Source organism: Pelophylax lessonae (genome assembly GCF_965119305.1).
Source record: "Pelophylax lessonae genome assembly, chromosome: 13".
NCBI lineage: Eukaryota > Metazoa > Chordata > Amphibia > Anura > Ranidae > Pelophylax > Pelophylax lessonae.
In genome coordinates this window covers 182560428-182578568 of record NC_138780.1, presented here as the reverse complement: position 1 = coordinate 182578568, position 18141 = coordinate 182560428, and the positions used below count along the sequence as shown (strand labels likewise).

Genomic DNA, 18141 nt, shown 5'->3' with positions numbered 1-18141 from the left:
AAAGGCTCGCCTTTGCCTCCCCAGGACATGGGGTGCTCTGGACATCTAATCCTACAGATATAACCGGCCCTTTGAGGGCAACCATAGTTACATAGTTAGTGAGGCTGAAAAAAGACACAAGTCCATCCAGTTCAACCTATGTGTGTGTGTTTGCTTTTAACCGTACATTGTATACCCCTGTATGTTGTGGTCTTTAAGGTGTCCATCCAATAGTTTTTTGAAACTATCAATGCTCCCCGCTGATACGACTGCTTGCGGAAGAGAATTCCACATCCTTACCGCTCTTACAGTGAAGAACCCCTTACGCACTTTAAGGTTAAACCGCCTTTCCTCTAGTTTTAGTGAGTGGCCACGTGTCTTATTGTATTCCCTTACTCTAAATAGTTTGTTCCTTATGCCAGGGTCGCCAGTACAGTATTTGTACATTGATATCATATCCCCCCTCAAGCGTCTCTTCTCCAGAGAGAATAAGTTCAGTGCTTGTAGTCTTTCCTCATAGCCGATGTCCTCCATTCCCCTAATTATTTTTGTTGCCCTTCTCTGGACTTTCTCCAGTTCCAGCACATCCTTCCTGAGGACCGGTGCCCAGAACTGGACAGCATACTCCAGATGTGACCGGACCAGAGTCTTGTAGAGTGGAAGAATAATCTCTTTATTTCTGGAGTGAATCCCCTTTTTTATACAACCCAGTATTCTGTTGGCTTTGCTTGCAGCGGCTTGGCATTGCATGCCACTTCCAAGCCTGTTGTCTACCAGTACCCCCAGGTCCCTTTCCATCCTAGACTCACCCAGAGGTTCCCCCCCTAGTGAGTAGTTTGCTTTCTGGTTTCTGGCCCCCAAGTGCATTACTTTACATTTTTCTACATTAAATCTCATCTGCCATGTAGTTGCCCACCCCGTTATTTTGTTCAGGTCTGCTTGCAAGATTTCCACATCCTGCATAGAAGATATTGGCATGCCTAATTTAGTATCATCTGCAAATACTGAGATTGTACTCGATATCCCCTCCTCTAGATCATTTATGAATAAATTAAACAGGATTGGTCCCAGGACAGAACCCTGGGGGACCCCACTTTCCACACCCGCCCAATCCGAGTACTCCCCATTAATCACCACCCTCTGTACTCTCCCCTGGAGCCAGTTCTCTATCCAGGTACTCACCTTATGGTCCATACCTACCTTCCTTAGTTTGTACAGTAAGCGTTTGTGGGGAACGGTGTCAAAGGCCTTTGCAAAGTCCAGATACACCACATCCACAGGCTTACCTTTATCTAAGTGGCAGCTCACTTCATGGTAGAAGGTTAATAGATTGGTTTGGCATGAACGATTTTTCATGAATCCATGCTGATTACTACTTATAATACCGTTTTCATTACTAAAGTCTTGTATGTGGTCCCTTATCATCCCCTCCAAAATTTTGCAGACTACAGATGTTAGGCTGACCGGCCTATAGTTACCCGGGATATATCTCGGCCCCTTTTTAAATATTGGTACCACGTTGGCTTTTTTCCAATCAGCTGGCACCATACCTGTCTGTAAACTATCCTTAAAGATCAAGAATAATGGTCTGGCAATCACCTGACTGAGCTCATTTAGAACCCTTGGGTGCAAGCCATCCGGTCCCGGGGATTTATTTATGTTAAGTTTCTCTAGTTTAGCTCTAAGTCTATCCTCTGTTAGCCATGGCGGCACTTCCTGGGGTGTATTATTTAGTTCGGCCTTACAATTCGTGTAGCCCCCCGATTCCTTTGTGAAGACTGAAGAAAAGAAATTATTTAACACTTCCGCCTTTTCTCTGTCCTCAGTGGCCATTTTTCCTTTATCATCTTTTATGGGGCCAATGTGTTCTGGCCTCGCTTTCTTACTGTTTATATACTTAAAGACCATAATGCTGATGCGGCCCACGATGAAATGGAGTTTGACACCCCTGGACTAGGCATTACAAGCAGAAACCTGCTACCTGCTCCCACCACCTCAAAAAAAAAAAGTGTAAAATGTCAGAGGGCTTAGGATACAGGGGGAACCCCATAACCAGGGAGAACTCCCCCTTTATTTCTTCTGGCCACTTTTTTCCCTCCCCCCCCCTGGGTCTCCCTTCCCCCCCCCCCTCCTTTTCTCTCCCCCCCCCCCTTTTTTTTTTTGCCCTGTTTTGTTTTTATTTAGTGTTCAGTGTTTAGTCTTGTTGTTTCCTCATGGTCTCTGAGTATTAAAAGAGAGGTCAGAGGGTTAGGTACACAAACAGACCAGCAAATTGGGGGAATACGTAAGATGCGATTACTTCTCATTGTTTTGTTTTCCCTTTCTTTTGTACCCTCCCCATAGTGGGAAAGTTATTGAAGCTATAAATCTTAACCTCTGTTATAATGTGAATAATACATGAAACCATGAATGTATAAGAAATGTATGTGAAAAATTATAAATAAATAAAATTTAGTAAAAAAAAAATGTCAAAGAGGAGCAAAGGAGGGGGAGGCCTTACAGCAGAATTTCCCCTTTTAGGTGAAGTTTTCCTGTGCTGGTTGAATGGATTTCATCAATTTAAAATAGAGAATACATCATGTGGCCACTAGATGGCGCTAAGAATCATAGATATTTCGTATGACTTTTAAGCTGGATACACACTATACAATTTTTGTTGTTAGATTTCCTTTAGATTTACCTTCAACTATGTAGTGCAAGGGCCAGACTGATTGCATACAAATTGAAAGTGTTTAGATTTGACCTCATATTATATGGTTTTGGTAAATCTAAAGGAAAAAATCTAAGGACAATTGTATAGTGCGTATGGCCCATTAGTGTCATCTAGTGGCAAAGTAAAAAAAAAAAGAAAAAAGTATGAAAAGAATTCAACCAGCACAGGAAATACCCTAATATTCTTTTTTCTTTTTGGCTCCATTTTAAAGGAAAGAATTGCTTTTTAGAAGGGCGGCAAGATCTGCCGCAAGGGTGTACAAGCCCTTACTATACTATCCCATCACAACAACCTCTCCCTCCCTTTGCTGGCTTTTTGGAAATGGTGGTTTTTTGAATTTGCACAAGGGACCTGACACGTGATTGGATTTGATTCATCTGGTTATATTATTATAACTTATATATATTGATTATAAGAGTGTTTTATGTGCACTTACTGGTGTACTGTTCTGTTTTATCTCTATGCCGGTGGTTTAGTCTAAAGGGTTAAGGGAGTTTGGTGTAAGTGTCAGGGGTTCTTCCTGCAGCTGAGGGTTGTGTGACTCTTATCTCAGCCTTTTCCTGGTTCCGGACGTTGTGCAGTCAGCGCCAATGCTGATTCTCAGCCCCAGAGTTTCTGGGAAGCAGCATGCAAAAAAACACAGGCGTCCTGTTTATATAGTACGCAGCCTGCAGGACGTCAAAGAACTCATTAAAAAGTAAGACGTTTGTAAAGGCCGTTGCCATCACTATATTTAACCGTTTTGATTTGCGATGGGAGTACAGCCAATCTAGAAGTCTTGGGAATGACACCTTTAAGTGTCTCTTTTAATATCCCCACTGCATCATGGGAGCTGCTCAGCTTTGACATGCTCAGGAAGAGGAATGGAAATTACCTGCATCAAACATTCCTGGCTGGAGTTCCGTATTAACTTTATCTACTTTTTAATTCCTATAAAGTTTATTAGTAGACATTTTTTGACACTATACTCTCATGTTTGTTGCCTCGTGTTACATCTTTAATATTTTTTTCATCTTTCAGATAACTCTTCTCTCCAAGATGATGATGAGCTAGACATGGAGACCGTTGGTTGGCCATCCAACACTTGTCCAGTTAACGGTCACACCGAAACCAATTCTCGTTTTCCCAGTTGGGTCACTTTTGAAGATGAAATTGCTCCACCTTCCCCAAAGGACGCTCCTCGAAAACCACCAGAGAGCCCAAAATCTCCTTCAACACCAGACTTTGTCTCTAAACCCGCTGGAGCCTTAAAAAAAAGGGAAAGGCCCAAGAGCTCACTGGTTGACCTAAACAGGACGCAGAGGCTTGACTTTTCATCTTTGCACAGGCAACTATCGTTAAATTCCACCCCCACAAAGGCTCCCAACCCATTTTTAGATGAGGCCTTGAAAGATGTCCAGCCATCGCCAATCAACCCGTTCAGCACATGGTTTGAGGAGCAAGAACGGCGTTCTCAACACTCTTCGGTATCCAGTGGCCCAGACTCAAGCCAAAGAAATTCCATCTCCCTTCTTGCTGAAGAACTCGATACTGATCAGTTTGAGGATTACCGAAAGAAGGCTTTGCAAGCTGATGCTGTAGAACATCTCAAACAGATTCAGATTGAAGACCCAGATTCCCCTGGTAGTCCCACTCTGCCAGACGACCCTCTGAAATACGATGAACCCCTTGGCCCTTGTCTGACTTTTACCAAGCCCCAGCCAAAAGATGGCTGGCCAATGATGCTTAGGATTCCGGAGAAAAAGAACATTATGTCCTCTAGGCACTGGGGTCCTATCTACGTCAAAGTCACCGAAGCTGGGTTTATGCAGCTCTTTTACGAAAAGGGTTTGGAAAAGCCTTTTCGAGAATTTAAATTAGAGGTCAACCATGAGATTGCAGATCCTAAACTCCAAAACTATGATGAAAACGGCAGGATTCACACTGTCCGTATCGACCGGGTGCTGTACAAAGAGAAACGCAAGTACCAGCCAATGCCTCTGGTCAGTCACACAGGGGAGAGAGAGCAAGTGGTCAAGCTGGGGACAACGGACTATTCAGACTTCATAAGCATGACCGCCTCTGTCCAGGATGTCCTCTTCCGCCTTCCGGCCACAGTAGACCTTAGCACTGTGCACCAAAACTACATAGAGGAGGAGATCACTGTGGATGTGAAAGATGAATTCCGTGGAATCCTCGGTAAGGGGGAAGGCCAGCTCCTCGAACACTCTGTGGTCACATGCGTCAATGTTCTTAGCTTTATCTCAGGTATGGCGGACTGCAGCCTAGGGCTTAACGACATCCTCATTAAAGGCAATGAAGTTGTCTCCAGACATGACATTATGCCAACCACTACCACCAAGTGGGTGAGACTCCACGATTGCCAATTCCACTCGTCTGCAGACGAAGACGTATTTCACAGCACCAGAATGGTGGTGTTCACCCCGTTGGATGCCTGTAGGTTTGAACTAATGAGGGTAAGGACAATATTTTCTGAAAAGACTTTGCCTTTCACGCTCAGGACCATGGCTTGCATTCGCGGAGCCGAGGTCGAGCTCCAGAGTTGGTTGGTTATGTCTTCAGGCTTCTCCTCCAACAGGGACAGTCTGTCACAGGTCCCTTGTGAGAACATCACTATTCGGCACCCAGTACCGCCAGAGTGGGTAAACTATTTCCGGAGAGACAGTGTATTGGGCGAGAAGTCCTTGAAGGCCAAAGTCAACAGGGAGGCCAGCTTCGGTTCTCCCAGCTTATCTGGGACAGAGCCAGCCATGAGAGTAACACTGGGAACAGCTAAGTATGAACATGCCTATAGCGCCATCGTGTGGAGGATAAACAGACTGCCAGATAAAAACTCAGGTGAGAAACATTGTTCTGAGATTCCTGCCAACACTTTTCTACTTTGACTTTATTACAGGTAATTTCTGTTATGAAAATTTCCTGAGACTTTTATGTATTTAGACTAAAGCCTCGTACACACGCAACGATTGTTGGCCATGAATTTTCGGCCAACGTCCGATCGGCCGATTGTCGGCTTGTTAGTATGATGCTTCCGACAACCGACTGCGACTTTTCGGCCGAACAAAATCTGGTGTGCATGCTATAAAATTTTTGTTGGCCGTCAACAGAACTGCCGATTGTTCTTCAGTCAGTACAGATTTCGGCAGACAAAAATGTGATGAGCAAGACTGGGCATGCTCAGAGAAGAAAAAACAAACAAAAAGTAAACCAGAACATGACATCACTTCTGAAGTTGGTTTTTGTTGGCCGATAAAATTTGTGTGCAGTCTAGAGCACATTTCAACCAACACAACAAAAGACGGCCGATCGGTCGGCCAACAATCGTTGCGTGTGTACGAGGCTTTAAAGCAGTGTTAATTTCGTCGACTAAAGTCGACTAAAACCGACTAAAACGTTTTCGTCGACTAAAACTAAAACAATTCAGATGACTAAAATACGACTAAAACTAAAATGGCATTTTAGACTTAAGACTAAAATACGACTAAAACTAAAATGGCATTTTAGTCAAAAGACTATAACTAAAACTAAATCAAAATTTGCTGCCAAAATTAACACTGGTGCATGCTCAAAGCTTAATACCATAAATAATAACATATTAGATTTTTCACTCCAGGACCAGCAGTAGTATATAATGAGTTTGGAAATTGTAGAGAAATGCTTAAATAATGCATTACAAATTACAATTGAACTACACCCATTCCATTATAGATGACTAAAATGAGTTTTAGTCAACTAAAATGTAGGACTTTTTAGTCAACTAAAATGTACTGGAGTTTTAGTCGACTAAATACGACTAAAACTAAAACACTTGCAGAAGACTAAAATGGGACTAAAACTAAAATGCCAAGACTAAGACTAAGACTAAAACTAAATTGAAATTTGCTGCCAAAATTAACACTGCTTTAAAGCCAGACTCTGAGCTCCAGGGTTCAACTTACTTTGGGTCTGACTCTTCAACCTGAGAGTCAGCAGTCAGAGGTTATCTAATGTTAGACGATTGCTGCACTGTCAACACACCATCCACCAGCTCCTGAGTGTGCATAATAGCTGTTTACATTCTCACCTGTAGATTTTATTTGAAACTGTAAATCACTCTCAAAAGACAGTAGGCAGTTAACAGGCCATTAATTGTCATAGTGTAGATGACCAAGGACTGTGAGGCTCAGACAAAGTAAGCAAAGTTATACAAGGCAGGCAAAGAATAAATCCTTCACGAGGGAGCCTGCATGGGTTGCTTGTTCATATTCTGGCATACACCCAATAAAATGCAAGTCTCCCTCTAGTGGCCATCTATATATCAGACAGTATATTCCTTATCCCTGCAGATTGACTGCTGAAATAACAGGATCAGTCCCATAGTCTATTGCTTTAAATCTCATGCAACTTGTGGGCTTTCATCCACTGAAAGGAACAGTAAAGCACAGTTACTAAAAAGAAAGGAGAATTTGTTTGACGAGCCAACATGATTATCCCCAATATACATATAAATTATGTCAGGGTTTTTTTTGCTCAGAGAATAGGTGCAAGAACCCCCCTTGTGAGTCACCCCTTGTCTCTGTCCCCTACCCACCTCCAAGCACCGTCCCTTGGTTCTACCACCTCCCAGTACCGTCCAGAACCAAGGATCACTTTGTGGTGCTAAATAATTTGTATGGAGTTTGTTAGTTATAACAAGAATAGCAGTGTAATAGATCCCCTGCAGCCAGCAACAATAGACCCTTAGCAGCAATAGATCCCCCACGCAACAGTTAACCCCCCAGCAACAACGAAGCCCCCTGCAACAAAATACCACCCCAGCAACAATAGACCCCCAGCAGCAGCAACAGATCTCCCAGCAGCCAGTATCAATAGACCCATACCTCAACAGTAGATCCCTCTCAGCACTAACTGATCCCCCACCAACATGAGAACCCCCCAAGCAACAATAGGCATCCTCAGCAACAATAGACCCCCATACAAAAATAGAACCCCACCAGTGTTGATAGACCCTCCAGCAATCAGGAACAATAGACCCCTTCCTCAGCAGTAGATCCTTAGCAACAATCGACCCCCAGCAACAAAAGGCACCCCCTCCAACAACAGTAGGCCTCTTCAGTAACAAAAGACCCCCATGCAAAAAAAGATTCCCACCAGTGGCAATAGATCCTCCAGCATTCCTTGCCATTACATACACAGTGTTAGAGATGCCAGATCTTTGTTCCCACTGAAAATAAAGCCCTTAAATAGGCTAATAATGTGCTGATTATTTACAGATCCCATTCTTGTTCATATAAAAGAAAAAAAAAAGAACTTCCATCAGCCTTTGTGCAGACTGTCACTGACTTCTGTTGTCCCTTTAAGGATCGGGTCACCCCCACTGCTTCTATTGCCGCCTGGAGCTCGGATCAGACCGGGAAGTGCCACAGACCTTTGCAAAACACGTGGAGGTAGAATACCATATGCCAGCCGCCTCTGCGTCAAAGATTGCCGTGCGTTCCATCTCAGTGGAGGACAGGACAGAAATCAAAAAATGGGTGAACTATTCTGCCCATTATCACTACAAGGTGAGATCTGATCAGATTTATTTCCAGTGTCAATTTCTGTGTGAAAAATATATTATAAAGGAGGCAACATTCACATCAGTCTGTTCAGAGGAGCTTACACTCTAATGTCTAACCACAGTCACACACTATTATTATTGTACATTTATTTAGCTCTGACATATTCTATAATACCGTACAGAGAACACTGAGCCAGTCACATCAGTCTCTGCACTAGAGGAGCTTACACTTTAATTTTTTACCCCAGTCACACACTATTATTATAATTAATTTATATAGCACCGACCTATTCTGCAGTGCTGCACAGAGAACACTGAGCCAGTCACATGTGTCTATGTACCAGAGGAGCTTACACTCTAATGTCTAATTTCTTGCTTCAGTGCCCCTTCAATATAGAAGTCTATAAGCGGGTGGGTGGGGCTCTGGGTAGCTCTTTCCTTTCCCGCTTAAGTTATGCGGAGTGGTCGTAGGGGTCTTTTAAGTCGCATCAGGATTTTGATTTTGAGACACTTTTTTTTAGTTAGCTTAGTAGTCCGTTACTTCACGTGGAATGCACAGTGTCAGGTTTCCACTTGGAAAAAAGTCCTTCCTGTTGAGCTGGTGGTTCACATCTTTCTGGGTGAGGTTGGAAAGATTTAGGGTCTTGAGAAGGACAAGTGGTGGCGAAGGAGGTGGTCTCAGTGATGGAGCAGTATGCTGAGGCATCCGGCTCAAAGATTAATCAGGATAAGAGTGAAGTTTTCTGAATGGGAGAGGAAGACGATAGCTTCGAGCTTCCAGGACGCCTCCCCAGAGCCCCGGCAGGAAATGAAAGTTTGAGGCATCAAATTTGGTCCTGGCAATTACGGCCTTGCAAATAAGGAAAGCAGGCTACAAGATGCCGATGCCGAGGTTGCCAGCTGGAAGAAATGAAAACTCTCTTACAGGGAACGGATTGACCTGATTAAAACTGAGCTGATCCTAGTATTTCTGTATGGCAGCTTTGTCTGTGTTTTGCCAGTGTCTCTCTATGCAAAGATCTACACCTGTTTCTTCCAGCTGTTATGGGGGAACAAACTGAACCTCATTAAGAGGTCTGTAACCTACCTTCCCAGGCGGATGGGTGGCCTAGGTATGGTCAACCCAGGGGTATTTTTTTCTCTGATGTTTTTGAAACATAATTTTGGTAACATGCTGGCAGAGGAACTGCCTGGGTGAGTTGGTATTTTTCAGTCCTGGTTTAGGCCTTTTCTGCGACGCTGGGAGAATGGTGGGCCAGTGAAAAGCCTGAGGGTCCGACATGGTAAGCTCCCACCTTACGTTGCCCCGTGCCTGAAAATGCTTTGGCAGTGGCGAATGACAGTGGAGGAAATTAAGTATTTTCCTAGGAAGGCCCTTGAGAGGAGGGTTGTTGAATCTGCCTTTAACGAATCACTGGCCTTGAGGGATTGCCCAGGCCCATTATGAGGGAGGGTCTGCATTTGATTATTCTAGAAAGAATCCCTTTAAAGTTTCAGGATTTGGCCTGGCTCTCATTCCATTGCAGACTCTATGTGAAGGGCAACTTGAAGCATCGCGCTGTGGAGAACCGTGGAGGTCCAAGAGTGGAGTGTGGAGGAGACGATGGACCATTTCTTGCTTCTGTGTACCTTCAATATAGAAGTCTATAAGCGGGTGGGTGGGGCTCTGGGTATCCCTTTCCTTTCCCGCTTGAGTTATGCGGAGTGGTCGTACAGGTAGTTTGAGACGCATCTGGTTTTTGCTTGAGTTACGCGGAGTGGTCGTACTACAGGTAGTTTGAGACGCATCTGGATTTTGCTTGAGTTATGCGGAGTGGTCGTACAGGTAGTTTGGGACGCATCTGGATTTTGCTTGAGTTATGCGGAGTGGTCGTACAGGTAGTTTGAGACGCATCTGGATTTTGCTTGAGTTATATGGAGTGGTCGTACAGGTAGTTTGAGACGCATCTGGATTTTGCTTGAGTTATGCGGAGTGGTCGTACAGGTAGTTTGAGACGCATCTGGATTTTGCTTGAGTTATGCGAAGTGGTCGTACAGGTAGTTTGAGACGCATCTGGATTTTGCTTGAGTTATGCGGAGTGGTCGTACAGGTAGTTTGAGACGCATCTGGATTTTGCTTGAGTTATGCGGAGTGGTCGTACAGGTAGTTTGAGACGCATCGGGATTTTGAGACACTTTTTCTAGTTATCTTAGTAGTCCTTTACTTCACGTGGAATGCACGGTGTCAGGTTTCCACTCTGAAAAAAGTCCTTCCTGACGAGGTGGTGGTGCACCACATTCTGGGTGAGGTTGGGAAGATTTGGGGTCTTGAGAAGGACTGGTGGCAGCCAGGAGCCTGGACAAAGGCGTGGAGGAATGTCAGGTCCCCGTAGCTGCTGTCTGTCAGTCTCTGGGTGTGCGGCTTTTCTTTCGGTCCTTTCACGTCCCATAGATTTTTTATAGGATTGGATTTTTGGAAAAAGGCTGCATGCATGGGATAAATGTGTAATGGTTTCTTAGCCTGAGGGGGTGTTTTAGTGGAGGTTAGGGCTTTGTTGAGTTGAATCGTGCTAATAATAATAATAATATGAAAATGTGTCTTGGATGGTATATTTAGTTTTCTTTATGTTTTTTTTTTCTGGCAAAAAAGCAATTTTCTGTTTTTATGCTGATGTAAGCTTTATTTGTTTATATATATTTTTATTTATTTTGTATATATGTAAAAATGTTTTTATTATGTTTGTAGGAATTTTAATAAACAACAACATACACTCTAATATCCCGCCACAGTAACACACTATTGTTATTATACATTTATATAGCTCTGACATATACTGCAGTGCTGTACAGGGAACACTGAGCCAGTCACATCAATCTCTGCACCAGAAGAGCTTACACTCTAACATTGTACCACAGTTACACGCTGCTGTTATTAAACATTTATATAGTGCTGACATATTCTGTAGTGCTGTACAGAGAACACTGAGCCAGTCACATCAGTGCCTTTGCAGCAGAGGAGCTTACACTCTAATGACCCCCCACAGTCACACGCTATTATTATTATGCATTTATATGTCACACATATTCCATGGTGCTGTCCAGAGAACACTGAGACAGTCACATCACTCTGCAGCAGAGGAGCTTACACTCTAATGACCCCCCACAGTCACACGCTATTATTATTATGCATTTATATGTCACACATATTCCATGGTGCTGTCCAGAGAACACTGAGACAGTCACATCACTCTGCAGCAGAGGAGCTTACACTCTTAACCACTTGCCGACCGGTCACGTTGACCGTACTGCGGCAAAGTGGCTCGATATCGTCCAGCAGCGTAGACCTACGTCGCTGGACTCCTCCCCTTGTGGGCAGCGCGCGTGCGCCGCCGGAGGCTCGCTCCCGCTGTTTTCAGTCACAGCGGGAGTCGGGCCAGGGGAGGAGCGGCGGCGATCGAGTGTGGAGATCCGCCCGCTTTGTTTACACAAGCTAAGTGACAGGCAGGGTCAGATTGCAGGATTCAGCATAGCTGAACCTGCGATCTGTCCCCGTGTCACTTAGCCCCCTCCCCCCACACACGTTAGTAAGCACCAGGCATACATTAACCCCTTGATCACCAATAAAAGTTAACCCTTCCCTGCCAGTGTCATATTTATAGCACTGATTACTGTAGTAATGTCACTGGTACCCCCAAAAGTGTAAAAAATGTCAGCCAAGGGTCTGATCTGTCCGCCGCAATGTCGCAGTCCCACAAAAAAAATCGCAGATCGCCGCCATTACTAGTTAAAAAAAAAATGACATAAATTTGCCATAGTTGTTAGCTGCGATAGCTTTTGTGCAAACCAAGCTTATTGTGATTTTTTTTATACCAAAAATATGTAGCAGAAAACAAATTGGCCTAAAATGTTAAAAAATTTTGATTTTTACATTTTTTGGGGGGAATTTCATATAAAAAAAAATGTAAAAAATATTGTTATTTTTTCAAAATTGTCGCTCTTTTTTTGTTTATAGCGCAAAAAGTAAAAATCGCACAGGTGATCAAATACCACCAAAAGAAAACTCTATTTGTGGGGGAAAAAAGGACAGAAATTTAATTTGGATACAGCGTCGCACGACCGCGCAATTGTCCATTAAAGTAACGCAGTGCCGAATCGCAAAATATAGCCTGGTCAGGAATAGGGGAAAATCTTCCGGTCTTAAAGCGGTTAAAAATACGCTCATTGAGAATTTTTTTGTCAAAGACATGTAGCTAAATACATTTTGGCCTAAATATATGACAAAAATTGAATATATTGGATATTTTTTAACTGTCAAAGTAGAAAAATATTGTTATTTTTTCAAAATTGTCGCCATTTTTTTATTAATATCGCAAAAAATGAAAATCGCACAGGTGATCAAATACCACCAAAAGAAAGCTCTGTTTGTGGGAAAAAAAGGACGTAAATTTCGTTCGGGTACGGCGTTGCATGACCGCACAATTGTTAGTTAAAGTCGCACAGTGCCCGAATCGCAAAAAGTGGCCCAGACGTAAGACAGCAAAATCCTCCGGTGGTAAAGTGGTTAATTTCCCACCATAGTTGCACACTATTATTATACATTTATATAGCACTGACATATTCCACAGTGCTGTACAGAGAACACTGAGCCAGTCACATCAACATCACTCTAAACCAGAAGAGCTTACACTCTAACAATGTACCACTGTTGCACGCTACAGTTATTAAACATTTATATAGCTGTGACATATTGTGTGGCGCTGTACAGAGAACCCTGAACAATTAGCGGTGGAACAGAGTCATCCCAGTTGGATTTGTTTGTTGTTTTCCTATAAATTCACATGGTTTATGACAATCACTGCATCTGCACTTGTATGACTTGATATATCAGGCGTCAGTAATCACCATCTTTCTCTTCTGGCCAGGTGGAGATTGAGCAGAAGAAGACGTTGAACCCGGACATGGACAGTGAAATGGTGGACAACCCTCTGGAATGTGTCACTCAGTAAATTTTCTGGGAACTAATAAACAGAGGATGAACTTGGGCCTCATGACTTCCAACCACTCAGACCAGACCTGCCAGGCAGTGATGGAACAAATACTTCCCATATCTGGATATACAAATATGGTGACATTTTGTCGGTGGTATTTTCTCTGGACTTCTACCCCAGGGTCATTGTGGATGGAACATTAGAAGTCTAATTTTTGGGACTCTACATGGTGGTCAGTGGACCTTACCTCGATTCTACCACCACAGACCGTGGTCTGGATTCTCCATGGATGGTCCTGCAGTGCCGGTTGGCTGATATGAAGTCAGTCTTCGAGAACCTATTTTACCATTTCCAAATCCAGACCATTTCACAACCCGTTCTCGGCACAGCACGAACATTTCATCTGTGAATGCACAGAAAACAAACCTTCAAGGACAATTTAATGACATCCTGCGTCGGAAAACACAGGGAAAGATTCTTTTTTCATGTAGAAACAATTTGCACAGAAGTTTTTTCATATTTTTTAGGGAATATTTAGGGATTTTCAGTAAAGGGCTGAATCATCTCTTGATTTACACATCAGATTACTTCTTGGTGAGACTGTAGCACCATCATCCGCATCCCAGTAACAAGATTTTATTGGCTGAGGTTTGTTACATTGTACTGAGTGACTTCACTCTGGAATATCATTTGACCTTTATCAAGGGCTGTTCTGTGCACCGACACCCACTTGGGCAGCATCATGGCCCAGCTGTGAATGGATCAGTGTTTGTTATGTGTCTAGCATCATCTGTTCCACAAACACTGGATATTAATGCAGTCCATTCCTCTCCGGACCCTCCTCATCAGAGCAACTCAGCTGTGAGTTGGGTACGGCCATGGGCACGGCTCCCTTGTCCGCCCTGCTGCACAGCTATCAAATGGACTGTTGTTTACTGCTGTCTAGGCTCAATTCACAAAGTTTACACATCAGGATACTTAGTTTTTTTTTTTAAAGTGACAGTTCTTTTCAGTTGAATCAAATAAAATTTGAAAAAATATAGTCACATGGCTGAAAAAAGAGTGCCTTGGGTCAAAGCTTTGTGAATTAAGCCAGGTGTGTGCTATCACTGCAAGAGCATCGTCGCCTATAGTCATTCTAAACCCTCCAACCCCTCACATTACGGTGATGTCCTCCACTCTCACTACCACCAGGCAGGGGCATATTTTCATGATTTCCATCACCTTGCTCAGATAATTGCAATCATTTTTCTTTTAGGGGCTTATTTAAAAATCTGCTAGGCAAATGCTACAACTATTCACCCAGCCATCACAAATAACCACGGCAATTCGTCTAGTATTTTTATTTCTTATGATTGTCAACTCTATTGGCTAATCTGGTATTTTCCTGATCGTGGTATTCCAGGAAAATACCACATTATGACCACTAGATGGTACTGACGATCAGAATACAGAGATAGTTCATGGTGGCTGGGTGGTTCCTTGTAACATTCGCCCAACAAATGTTTCTTTTAAACAGACCCCTTAGGGCAGGGGTCTTCAAACTATGGCCCTCCAGTTGTTCAAGAACTACAATTCCCATCATGCCTAGTCATGTCTGTGAATGTCAGAGTTTTACAATGCCTTATGGGATGTGTAGTTCTGCAACAGCTGGAGGGCCGTAGTTTGAGGATCCCTGCCTTAGGGCATGTGTTCTCAACCTGTGGTCCTTCAGCTGTTGCGGAACTACAAGTCCCATGATGCATTGCAAGGCTGAAAGTTCCAAGCATGACTCCCAAAGGCAGAGGCATGATGGGAGAGCTGGAGGGCCACAGGTTGTGCATCCATGCCATAGGGTTTATTCACAGCTCAAAACATGGATGTGTGTTGCCAGCATCTACAGTGCACTGCAACACAGCAGTGTTTTAATGCACTGCACAGATGCATATGCTCTGTTTCTCTGCGTGGCAGAAAAAACGCACAGGGACAATTTTTTTTTATGCATTGAGTTGAGTTGGCAGCCAAACTATTTTAAATGCATGCAGCACACTGAGTTTTGGTGTGAATAGGCCTTCAGGCATGTAAACGCATGTTGTGTTAAGGCAACTCATTTACTTTAAAGTGTCTTTTACAAGCCTTAACATATGAAAAAAAATCCTGCCCTATTTTTTTTTAGCAATGTAGCACTTCACAACTTACATTGCATTACCTTCTGCATTATGGTGCTCACAAGGGCAAAATAATTTTTTTATGCTGTGTATGCTTAGTTGGGGTGGACATGCACATATACCATGAATTGTGGTGCGTGTGCGTTCATGTACGTGTGAATTTGTAGATGTGAATCCCGCCATCAATGTCATTCTCATCACATTGTAACAAGCACAAAAAATCCTGTACTCTGCTGTCAACTTTTACAAGTAAATGTCCTGCCTAAGAACAGACGCTGTAGAATGCCTGCTTTTATCTTTAAAGTGTAACTCCACTTTTGTTGAGAAAAAACATTCCCCCGTGGGTGATAAATGCCCATTGCAGGGATTTTAACAAACCTTGTTGCAGATTCCTACCAGTTTTTTTACTCTGAAGAAAAATCTGGTAAACCATGTCATTTGCTGACTGATTCCTGAGTGGAAGGGGTCTGATTCCTGAATGGAAGGGGTCTGATTCCTGAATGGAAGGGGTCTGATTCCTGAATGGGAGGGGTCTGATTCCTGAAAGAGAGAGTCTGATTCCTGAATGGGAGGGGTCTGATTCCTGAATGGGAGGGGTCTGATTCCTGAATGGGAGGGGTCTGATTCCTGAATGGGAGGGGTCTGATTCCTGAAAGAGAGGGTCTGATTCCTGAATTGGAGGGGTCTGATTCCTGAATGGGAGGGGTCTGATTCCTGAATGGGAGGGGTCTGATTCCTGAATGGGAGGGGTCTGATTCCTGAATGGAAGGGGTCTGATTCCTGAATGGGAGGGGTCTGATTCCTGAATGGGAGGGGTCTGGTATCTGAAAGAGAGGGTCTGATTCCTAAATGGGAGGGGTCTGATTCCTCAGTGGGAGAGGTCTGACTCCCAAAAGGGAGGGGTCTCACACCTAAATGGGAAGGGTTTGATTCCTCAGTGGGGGAGGTCTTATTCCTGAATGGGAAAGATCTGATTCCTGAATGGGAGGGGTTTGACTACTGAATGGGATGGTCTGATTCCTCAGTGGGAGAGGTCTGATTACTGAATGAGAGGGGTCTGATTCCTGAATGGGAGAGGTCTGATTGCTGAATGGGAAGGGTTTGATTCCTTAATGGGAGTCATGTGATTCCCCAATGAGAGGGGTCTGATTCCTGAATGAGTGGGGTCTGATTCCTCAATGGGAGGGGTATGATTCCTCAGTGGGAGAGGTCTGATTCCTGAAAGAGAGGGTCTGATTCCCCGGGGGGGGGGGAGAGTCTGATTCCTGAATGAGAGAGGTCTGATTCCTCAATGGGAGAGTTCTGATTCCTGAATGGGAGGGGTCTGATTTCTCAGTTGGAGGGGTCTGATTCCATTAGTGGGAGGGGGTCTGATTCCTCAGTGGGAGAGATCTGATTCCTAAAAAGGTCTGATTCCTCAGTGGGAGGGGTCTGATTCCTAAAAGGGTCTGATTCCTCAGTGGGACGGGGTCTAATTCCTCAGTGGGAGAGGTCTGACTCCTAAAAGGGAAGGTTCTGATTTTGAATTGGAGGGGTCTGATTCCTCAATGGGAGGGGTCTTATTCCTCAATTGGAGGCATCTGATCCCTCAATGGGAGACGTCTGATTCCTCAATAGACAAGTCTAGTTCATTGTTATCCTCTGGTGCACGCCAGCTAGTGGCAAAAAACTGGTATAGTTTTCTGAACTAACTCAATGAGAAAATATACCACATTTTGGCCACTAGATGGAGTAATTAATCAATAAAAAAAAATACTAGAACATTTCGTTCAGACTCTACAAATGTGCATGACATTCATCCAACGATAGTTTTATAAACTGACCCCTAAGTGTTCTGATGAGGAAAGCTGCAGTGTCTTCATCCCTATAAAAGTAGGTAAACCTAGGCAGTATATTACCAAAAAATGAAGTTCCTATTGCAAGGAATGCCTAAAACTTTACTCTGTGGGGATTATTTACTAAAACCGAGAGTGCAAAATCTGGTACAGCTCTGCATAGAAACCAATCAGCTTTCAGGTTTTATTGCCAAAGCTTAATTGAACAAGTTGAAGTTAGAAGCTGATTGGCTACCATGCACAGCTACCCCAGATTCTGACTGCATCAGTTTTAGTAAATCTACCCCAGTGTCTTAGAGCAGATGTCTGAGGAAATCAGTGAGCCAATCACACAAACAGGAAATGATATTTGTGGGGGCGTTCAGTATACCATCTGTGTACAGAACGTCTCCAGGTTGCCATATTGTCATTTTTTTATTTTTTTATTTTTAGAAAATTTCAGCGACATGGGATTGAAATAGAAAAGTCATTTTGATTTAACATCAAATTACAAAATGGTTTGTGTACTCTATATTATTTTTTTGAACGAAGGTGAAGTTGTTCTTTAAACACACAATAAAGAGGACAAAGGGACGGATAAACTATTGTCAGCAAATATCTGGCACACAGAAATCTACACAATAAGAGGATGATGGTGCAAGACAGTTACATATTCTGCTATGTGCCCAGGGAGGACTGGGCCAGGGGGTGGGGCAATTGCCCCCCAAGCCGCTCTGATGCTCCGTAAAAAGGCTGCACCGCTTCAGCCACAGACCTGCCTAAAGAATTCCTGGTGAAGAGAAGTAAAAAGTCTCCACTGCTGACCTACTGAGTGCGGGATGAAGACAAGGACAGAGCGCAGCCCTCCCCCAGCATGGATGGTGTAAACTGTGTCTGAGCTGAGGCCGGTTCCATGCCCCACTGGAGACTCTCCTCCCATGGCCAGCCCCGATTGAGCTGTCCCAGCTACACCCCCCTGGTG

At 43.7% G+C, this 18141-nt stretch overlaps 1 protein-coding gene across 4 annotated transcripts in view; it reads left to right on the top strand.

Moving 5' to 3' along the window:
- The window catches only part of STON2 (stonin 2), a 133623-nt gene extending 119848 nt beyond the window's left edge, over positions 1-13775 (top strand). For all 4 annotated transcript variants that reach the window (XM_082275281.1, XM_082275282.1, XM_082275283.1 and 1 more), the window contains 3 exons: positions 3713-5530; positions 8033-8235; positions 13133-13775. In XM_082275281.1, coding sequence (XP_082131407.1) covers positions 3713-5530; positions 8033-8235; positions 13133-13216 — 2105 coding nt within the window. In that variant the 3' untranslated portion in view covers positions 13217-13775. The remainder of the gene's footprint in view (positions 1-3712; positions 5531-8032; positions 8236-13132) is intronic.
- Positions 13776-18141: the final 4366 nt, after the last annotated feature.